The sequence below is a fragment of the Nicotiana attenuata genome, unplaced genomic scaffold (genome assembly GCF_001879085.1).
Source record: "Nicotiana attenuata strain UT unplaced genomic scaffold, NIATTr2, whole genome shotgun sequence".
NCBI lineage: Eukaryota > Viridiplantae > Streptophyta > Magnoliopsida > Solanales > Solanaceae > Nicotiana > Nicotiana attenuata.
Window position 1 is genome coordinate 52,585 of NW_017672166.1, and position 9,863 is coordinate 62,447.

The 9,863-nt window shown below is 34.0% G+C and overlaps 2 protein-coding genes across 2 annotated transcripts; one reads left to right on the forward strand and one right to left on the reverse strand.

Annotated features, from left to right (window-relative positions):
• Nucleotides 1–789: 789 nt before the first annotated feature.
• LOC109212136 (ferredoxin, root R-B2-like) lies at nt 790–3,320 on the reverse strand. The gene is made up of 2 exons (XM_019375751.1): nt 3,130–3,320; nt 790–1,512 (listed from the first exon to the last, which is right to left on the reverse strand). The coding sequence occupies exon 2, from the start codon at nt 1,503–1,505 to the stop codon at nt 1,053–1,055; it is 453 nt and encodes a 150-aa protein (XP_019231296.1). The 5' UTR covers nt 1,506–1,512; nt 3,130–3,320; the 3' UTR covers nt 790–1,052.
• A 2,896-nt stretch (nt 3,321–6,216) lies between these two features.
• LOC109212137 (iron-sulfur assembly protein IscA-like 3, mitochondrial) lies at nt 6,217–9,816 on the forward strand. The gene is made up of 3 exons (XM_019375752.1): nt 6,217–6,469; nt 7,359–7,476; nt 9,484–9,816. Exons 1-3 carry the CDS (start codon nt 6,328–6,330, stop codon nt 9,593–9,595), a joined length of 372 nt encoding a protein of 123 aa, XP_019231297.1. The 5' UTR covers nt 6,217–6,327; the 3' UTR covers nt 9,596–9,816.
• The last annotated feature ends 47 nt before the right edge of the window (nt 9,817–9,863 follow it).

Here is a 9,863-nt window from a genome sequence, read left to right on the forward strand (position 1 = left end):
TTAATGAAGCAAGTTATATATTGAATGAGGTGCAGAGTATGGAGAAGTTCTCTGCAAAGTAATGTTACTTGAAGTTAAGGGGTACATTTCAGAAAATAGCATGGAGGAAACTTGTGTGTAACAACCAAGGTCTACCCAAATGGATTTTCATATTGAGATTGGCTTCACTTGTGAGACTGTATACAAGAGAAATTATTCAAGTGGGGTGTGACTCAAGATCAATTTTCTCCCTTGTGTGAGCAAGACCATGAAAGTTTGGCCCATTTGTTCTTTACTTGTGAGACTATTGCACAACGCTGTAAGAAGCTGCTCAACTGGATAGGTCTCACTAGAAATCCAATGGCCTAGGAAGATGAACTACAGTAGGCTATGCAACATACTAGTGGAAGAAGTCCAAGAGATGAGGTATACAAAATGCTACTAGCGGTTGTTGTTTACCATGTGTGGATGCAAAAAAATTATAGAGTATATTAGGGCAAGCAACAGATTATTGAGGTACTGGCTAGACAGATAGTTCAGAAAATCCATGAAGATTGCAAAGTGGCTGAAGAGCTTAAACTACTACCCAGCCTAATTACTTTTGTTATTGAGATAATTTTTTTGCTATTTTAGTTTCTAAGCTTAGGTTGAAGGTTGGGACTTGATGTCCAACATTCAGTATTTGTGTATTGTACATAACTCCAATTTTGGTAATAAAAATCTAACTAATTACCACCAAAAAAAATATTGTCGAAAAATTTTCAAAATTTCATGGACAAACACGTTTTCTAAAAAAAATCAGTAAAAAGAAAAAAAAAATCTATGGACAAAAAGGTCCTAAATTCATGATCAATATGGTGTTCAATCAAGAAAGCAATACAAGTGGAAGTAGCACATATCAACTTACAAACATAAGTTAATGCCACAAACCAGACACAAACATTACTATCTGGATACAGAATAACTCTATTTCTTTATAGTAGTTTCTTATTTTCCTATTCCCCTTTTCCAGAACAAGCTTTCTACTAATACTCTGCAGTTGCCTTAAAACAGAATGAGCACATTAACAATATTCAATGAACTTCTTCCTCCTTGTTTGTGTAAATAACACAGTCAGATCTTGGATATGAAATGCATGTCAACAAATAACCCTTCTCCATTTGATCATCGTCGAGGAATGCACCTTCGGATTGGTCTACTGATCCCGAAACCAACTGTCCTGCACAAGTACAACAAGAACCTGCTCTGCACGAGTACGGCAGCTCCAAACCAGCATCCTCTGCGGCATCAAGAATGTATTGATCATCCGACACTTCAATTTCATTCTCGGTACCATCAGGGCCTATTAGTTTCACCTTGTATGCTGCCATTGCGGAGACTTTGAACGAGGACGAAGACTTTAAGCCAAATGCTTTGGAAATACTCTTTACAGAACCTAAAGAGCATTGAGGTTTTGTAAAGGTGGAGGATCTTATCGATGGTGCAACTTTGAGCAAGGAAGATGAAGGAATGCTTATACTCGACATATTACACCTGGGAGACACACAACTTGATCAATTTAGCTAACTCGCGCTAAAAATCACGACCAGATGAAATATCCAGCAAACAAAGAAAGATGCTGTCTTGTATGCAAGCAAAGAAAGCCAAAATGATGGGCTCTAAACTCCTGTTTTCCTAAGCGAGTAGCGGAAAATGTCCAATTAGAAGAGAAGCTGCAATTTATTTCCAGTATTACTATTGATTATACGTTTATTAGTAGTCATGATCACAGAATTTGAATGTCATTAGAATCTAGCTACTTCATCGATACATTAACCAATTAAACAATGCTGAACTGGCAATTCTATATCCTCAAATGGTTAGTGATATCCCATTGCAAGACCAGTCAAATGTGCTATCAGATTTTAGAAACTGCATACTCTCTAAGAGAAAGTGTATCAGTGTCGTATATAGTTAAGCGCATCGACAGAAGAAACTGTCTTTAGTTAACAGAGAAATCCAAATAATTATTCCTACGCTGCATCTTATTCTAATTTCAGGATTCATAAACTTGAAATCAAGACCTAAGTTTTCAGAAAGGGAAATTCATTCCATCAACTTGTGCATTGGAAAGATATGAATATGTCCACCTTTTGCTTTCGTTGGAAGCACTTAAATTATTATGAACAACTAAATTTTCTCCGGACTAATGCATACTCACAGTGACACACAAAAATATGTGAAACATTCTATTATGTCATTGTTCTTTATGTGTGATTCTTGTGCTTTGCATTTTCGAGGATTCTGATACGCATTATGCCAATTGATCTAGACTCTTTGATTTTATCAAAAATTGCAAATTATAATATACCATTACGACGGAATGGCAGACGTTGACTGAACAGAAATACTGCTTAGGTGTTAGAACTACTCATGCAAAGGTGGCCCTGACTCTTAACTTATCAGTTCACACTTCACAGAAGCCAAAATTTTTGTTAAATTTCCCAAATGACCACAAATGACACAATTCGCGACAAACACTTCTGTATTTCTCTACGACAATTAACAAGCAGAGGACAAGAGAACAATAAAGAAAATAAGGCAACACAAAGAAGAACAATCACAACCCATACATGTTCAAAGAACAAAACTTTGCTAGTAGGAATCCGACCACTTTCAATTGAATGACTATTCTACTAATTACAATGAATGATCCAATTTCCAAATGTAATAAGTAAAACAGCATTAACAAAAATACAAAAAAAATAAATAAATTATATTGTTAGTGTATATAAGTTAAATTTATATTTTTGGCGTTTATAAGTTAAATTAAGAGTTTAATTTCTGTGCATTGATAGTAAACATTTTTAAAACAACCAAGTTAAAGTTACCTACAATAAGATGCAACTGTGTAGAATAAGCCTAATTTGATAATCTAGAAAATAAACGAATCTCTCAATTTCAATATTCAAAGGTCACAGTCAGTTAACCAGAACTTAAAAGATCAATCAATTACAAGATCAGTGCTATCAATTTGATTCATTCAACAAAATAATCATTAAACTTTTAAACAAATAAATCCAAATCCAGTAATCAAGAAAAACACATGATGATTCCACAAACAAAAGTCTTAAGTTATCAGAAGATAGCAGTACAGAGAAGGGAACTTACTGAAGCAGAAGAATCTGAGCTTGTAAACAATCACAATACTCAATACTCAATACCAAACCAAATATTGTAGCTGTACACTGTGCCCTAAATAATTCCCTTTGTGTTGATTTATATAAGAGAATTTAGAGACGGTTGAAGTGAGCTAAGAAGCATATGAAAAAACAAACAAGGTCTTTACTTGTCCTTTCGACCCTTGATAAGGACGTAATTTGTTGTTTACTACCCTTTAAAACAGTAGCAATTTGAATCTCCACTACTCTTAAAATATAGTAGTAATTTATTTTTAGACTTTATTTAATTTCCGAATTTGTATTGAATATGGTTTGCTAACCTATAATTTCAGCATAGACCAAAATTTATTTGTGTGAAATCTATTGAAATTGCGGGAAAAAAAATAAATTAAATTATGAACATGTAATTCAAATTAGGTGAACGATTTAATGGTTGAAATTTCAGTTCTGAACCCATAGAATTAAACTTTTGAATTCGCCTCCACCGCCCATAAACTACTATTATGGGGTGGCGTTCAAGCAATAATTCATTGAGAATCAAATGTAGTAACCAACTAACTACTATTCAGTTTTTAAATACTATAATTTTGTATGTTTTATTATAAAAATTTGTAATTTATAGTAGTACTTTTATACTAACTTTTGAAATAAAAACTCTTAAGTAAAATTTTATTTTGTTATACCTTTTGTGATGGTGAAAGCATTAATAAAATATTGAGATATTAAGCTAGCATTTGGACATAGATTTAGTTGAAACTTGAAAAAATAATTTTTGAAGTAGTTTTGAAAAATAATTTTTGGAAGTTGAAATTATGTTTGGACATGCATTTTATTTGAAAAAAATTTGAAGTTTTGTGAGTGGGAGAACAAGTTTCACCCAAAATCTACCCTAAACTAGATTTTGGGAACTTGAAAAATAATTTCAGAAATTTTTCAAAAATAGATCATTATTCTATGAACAAACAATGTTTTCAAAACAGATTTGAAAAAACGTTGGCAAAATGTATAGCCAAACGGGGCCTTAAGAAGCAAAAATCATTTTGGGCAGATCATGGAATATAATTAATAATTAATAAGAGGTGGAAGGAGCCAAGTTGGTAACTCTATGTTGATTGTTGAAGAGAGTCAACTGGTAGTGATACATTGTATGCAGACAGAGACTGGAGCCAGATGTTGTGGATTGTGGAATATGATATAATCATAGTTTCCAGACTCTTCATTGTCTTATTCATCAAAGCATCACGAATGTTCTTTATCTTTCTTTATAAAGAAACAATTTGATTAATACCAAAAATACATAATATTGTCCTATTTCCTACACCCTTCAAGATACAATTAAAGGTCAAATTATACCATTTGGCCATAGATTTTGCCTCAATGATTCGAAATAACATTTGAAGATTATTTTAATAGGTGTTTGCTTATCAAATTGACCCCTTTTTACAATTTCAAACTTGAAATATATGATCGACGGTGGCAGAGCCATATTCAGTCAAGGGGTGTCAATTGAGACTCATTCGTCGGAAAATTATATTGTTTTGCTACATAAATTTTTCTGTTTTATGTATATCTACTATATGTTGACTCCTCTAAACTTTTCGATGTATCTATTTTTTTTTTATATTTCGACATCCTTTGATGAAAATTCTGACTTCGCCACTGATGATCAGAAGTTTGAAAAACAAATTTTAAGAGTTTTTTTTTAAGTTTTCACTCTTCCCTCTCTTTCTTCTTTTTCATCCCTTTTCTTCCTCGCCACCTTTACTTGAGCCATTGGAAATAGCCTCTCATCTCTCCAAGTAGAGGTAAGATCTGCGCATATGCTACCCTCCTCAGGCCCCCACATGTAAAATTATACTGATTTGTTATTATTGTTGTTGTTTACTCACAAGACTTTAACCTCGTAAACCCCTTTTCAACTTCACATTAAATACTACTTTTCTTCGAATGTCAACCAACTAAGTAATGTCTCATTTGTTTCTCCGTGACTTTTGCGCTACTAAGTACAAACTTGAGTGGTTTTTTGCTATAAAAAATTAGTATACTGAATTTCTTGCTATTTAGAAAACGTTGAGTGAACTTTTTAGTTATAAAAAATAAAAGTATTATAGTAACTGTAATATAAATGACTATCCATGAAATTAACATGTTAATTTGATAAGGACCTGCATTTTTTTAAGCTGGGAAAAATAAAAAATAGCCTGATTTACAATTGATAATTGAAAATTAGTCATGGTTTCAAAAGTAATCGAACTTTAGCCACTTTTTCAAGTAAAATTAAAATCTAAACAAAAATACCCTTAAAATACAGAAAATTTCAGCATAATATGCTAGAGTGCAAATTTTTTACATATGAGATTCTAGCATAATGTGCTGGAGTTCCAACAGAATATACTAGAAGTTTATAAGTAGGAGTTCCACAATCTAGCATATTATGCTAGAACTCTCTGTATTTCAGCTAGTGTATTTTTGTCAAGATTTTAATCTTTGCATAAAATAGTGACTATTTTTTAATTACCAATCCGAAAATTGGCTTACTCATATTATTTTGGGAGAAATTCAAAAATAGCAAGATTTACAAGTGGTCATTCAAAAATAGCCACAGTTTCAAAAGTAATCCAAATTTAGCCTTTTTCATGTAAAGATAAATTTGAACGAAAATACTGTTCAAAATCTGAAAAATACTCCAGCATAATATACTGAAATTCCAGCATAATATACTGGGGTTCCAGTATAATATACCGGTCTAGTATAATATGCTGGAAGTTCATACACAGGTGCTTCAATCTCCAGTATATTATGCTGGAACTTTCCACGTGTTGGAGTTCCAGCATAATATGCTGGAAGTTCATACACAGTTGCACCGATCTCCGGTATATTATGCTGGAACTTTCGGTGTTGCAACAAAATAGTGGCTATTTTTCAATAACTTTGCAAACGCTCACTATTTTTCAATGACCAATCCGAAAACTGGCTAACATTTTTACGTTTAAACCCAATTCAACCAAGCCCAAAAGGTCGAACCAATGATTATCAAGGCCCAGCGATCCATTTCATAACAACCCATGGACTCCCAGTCGGGTCAAGCCGAATCAATTACAGTAAACTGCAAATGAAGGCCACCTTTTCTTCTTCTTCTTCTGTTGATGATGATACTGTAATTCGGTGGAGCTGAGAAATAGCAAAAATGAGAAAGCAAGTGTTAACTTTGACAGAAGCTGCGGCGTCGAGAATACGGCAGCTGTTAGAGCAGCGTCAGCGTTCTTTCCTTAAGCTTGGCGTCAAATCTCGCGGCTGTAACGGCTTATCTTATACCCTCAATTATGCAGGTTTCCCCTATATCAAAATGGTTTACGATCTTCTTTCTAAGCTAATGTCAATTTTTTTCTTCCTGTTTGAGTTTTTAAGTGTATAATTGATCTGAAACCCGGATAAATGGAGGATATTTGCAATAGATTATATATTACATCCAGCTTAAAAATAATTTAATTATAATGACCCATGATCAGTTTAAATATAGGAAAGATTTGTATACTGTTATCTATGTTGGAAAAAATTTGCTTAATGTCACCAATTTTCGGTGCCATCCTCCCAGACGCTCTTTTACACTGTGCTAACTGTTAATTATCTGAATCTGCTGAATAAGAAATGTCTTTCATCGCTTTCCTGTCATAATTTGAGCTGCATTTAGTGTATAATTGGTCTACTGATAGTTTGAAGTTTGTCGCACTGAGTTGAGTCAGTAGAATATATCACTCATCAAATGTGTGCGTGCAACAACAACATATCCAGTGTAACCCCACAAGTGGGGTCTGGGGAGGGTAGATAGTGTGCAGCCTTATCCCTACCTTGTGCAGGTAGAAAGGCTGTTTCCGGTAGATCCTCAGCTCAAAGCAAGCAAATCAAATGTGTGCGTGCAGGCACACAGAAAGTTTGCTGGAGTTAACAACAGCAGTCTTCATTTATTTTGTGCTTGAAGTTCCAATGTCATGCTAGCAACATTTGCATAGAGCTAGTTCCAGCGATTTGTGCAAGCATGTCCCTACAGATTATTCTGCCATTTTCACTAATCATAATTAATTAGCTTTAGAGCTTGCCTATTATAAAGATTAATAACTGATGTACAATCTGTGAAATTTCTTAAAGAAAGAAAAAACATCTATGAAATTTTTCCTCTCATGTTTAGAGTAATTTCTAAAAGGACCGTGGATTGTACAGATGATAAAGGAAAATTTGATGAGTTAGTTGAGGACAAGGGCGTGAAGATACTGATTGATCCAAAGGCTCTTATGCACGTCCTAGGTACAGAGATGGATTTTGTTGATGACAAGCTCAGGTATGAGATGCTATGTCTGTTTTATGCTCTACTAGTATTGTCATATTATGTCTTCTATTTATGGCTACTACCATTGCATTTGTAACCTCTTTCTATGATCGATCTTTTAAGCTCAACTATTCTCCGAGCTGTCAAGTCGCAACATTAAGTATCACAACAATAATCTAAGATTAAAGCAAGTTTAATTTTCCATTTTTTCTTGTACCGTCTCACATCACGACATTAAGTATCTATATGAGCTAAGATTAAAGCAAGTTAATTTTGTTAGTTTGCCAGTACAGTTGTGACATAACTGTGATGTTTAAAAGGCTGAAGTCAACTGCTGCCTTTTTTTTCCCCTGCAGAGACAACCCTCCTTTAGTTTTTCTTCAGAAGCTTTCAGATGCTTTATTTATTGAAGTTGACTTAAATTTAGTAGTTTTTTTAATCCCTATGACTTTTGCGACTAGTCTTGTTGAATTCTTTAAACTAACCTATCATGTCCTTTTGGGGACTTTGCTTCAAGGAATAAGAAGGTGTAATGAAATAGCAATTACGTGATTTGATCTCTTTCGTTTGTGGTTTCTAGCTTTTGATCAATCTTTTCTTTGCCATTTGAAGCCTCATTCTCTTAATATGGATATAATCTTTACATTCTCTTATCTATCTTAATATCTGTGATTCCCATGGAGGAAGATAAGAAAATATGCTTCAAATGATTAAGACTCCATGCTCTAACTTTTCAGTAAAAAAATTGATTGAAACTTCACTATGACTCAATTTCTTTCCCTTTTTTCCCCGGTAAAGTAATGCTCTTGTTTCCCTCAAATAAACTTTGGTGCTAAGTTGCTCGGACACGGATGCAGATCTAGAGGTCGGATACTTCGAGATGTAAATTCTAAGATCTGGGGATACGGATCCTAATATGGATACGGGTGTGGGGATCCGGCTAAAAATAATTTAAAAATATAAAAATAATCTCTAAATTATGAGAAATTTTGTGGAATACTTACGTATAGTTTGTAAAGTGTGGATTTCTTTTTTATTCTCAAGTTGTAGATAAGTAAATAATTGATTTCTTAAGTAAGATATGATATTTTCTTCAAGTTTACCCTAGTTTTGATTCTGATTCCGGGAATCAAAATTGTATCGCGTTTCGAATTTTTCCGTCTGTTGTAGTCAAAATACAAAATTATTTGACCAAATCCGGTACGGATCACATATCCACACTTATACTAGTGTCGTGGCGATACTGGCGCAGCACTTAAACTGTCGTGTCGGAGCAACTTAGCTTTGCTGATGGTTTGCCTAGTGGATGGACACATTTTGGCCTCCTTGTAACTATCCCATCTTGAAACCCCTAGCTTACAAACATATGCTTTCTCTCTTATTGCCATGGCAGGTCAACCACCCTCAATCCGGTTGCTTCTTATCCATGCAATTTAGAACTCTAGGAATATGAACTTTATATTTTAATTAGGAAAATTGAACATATAACAAGCTTTTAATATTGTTCTGAGTTCTGACTGTGATGAACTGGCTAATCTGAAGGTCGGACTTTGAAAAATGGTTAATCTTCGGTTGGCTGTTGTCCTGTTGTGATGGTCGGTTCATATCTTGGTCATATGATTCAGTTTCTAGTTTGTAAAAGATCGCATTTTGGCTTATGATGAAGGTGGTTTTTGAGGTGGATTAGGAATGAATTTCATGACTTTTACGTGGAGAGCATTCCGTCTTTTGCAGGTTTTCGTTCAATTATATCCCTATGTAACTTGTCATCTAAGGCTGCGGCCAAGATCCTATTTCTATTCTAAAGAAAAATCCCAAAAGCAAACTTGGGATGGGCATCAAAAATTCATTTTGTTCTTGCTCGATTCCTAGTATCTTTGTCCTTGTGAAACTGTTCCATTGCACTTAACTGCTTAGTGGAACGGTTACTATTGCTGTTCATAAACCTGGTTAATCCTTATATGTGTCTCATAAACATCATTAAATCCTATAACCTGACATCTTTTTTATCATAAGCAGATCTGAGTTCATATTTATCAATCCAAATGCAACTAGACAATGCGGTTGTGGAGAATCTTTCATGACAACAACTAGCTCAGAAGCTGCTAAGTTGCGTGGCAAATCAAACTGATAGCTTGTTTTATACTCAGTAGTCAGTATGATGTACGTTATATATACACTTAGAAGTGTGAGTATATAATCTGGAGTGACAAATCAATGAGTTAATGGTCAGAAACAAAGGCTTTTGTTAATTTTTCTTCGACCTTTTTTAATCTTCTTTTCTTGTGTACATATTGTAACGCTGTTCTTCACCCCCAATAATATGAGTGGATGCATGTATTACTTACTGCAGTAGCTGTTCTAAATAGTAAAAATTCCTTTTTTTCCATTAGTTATTA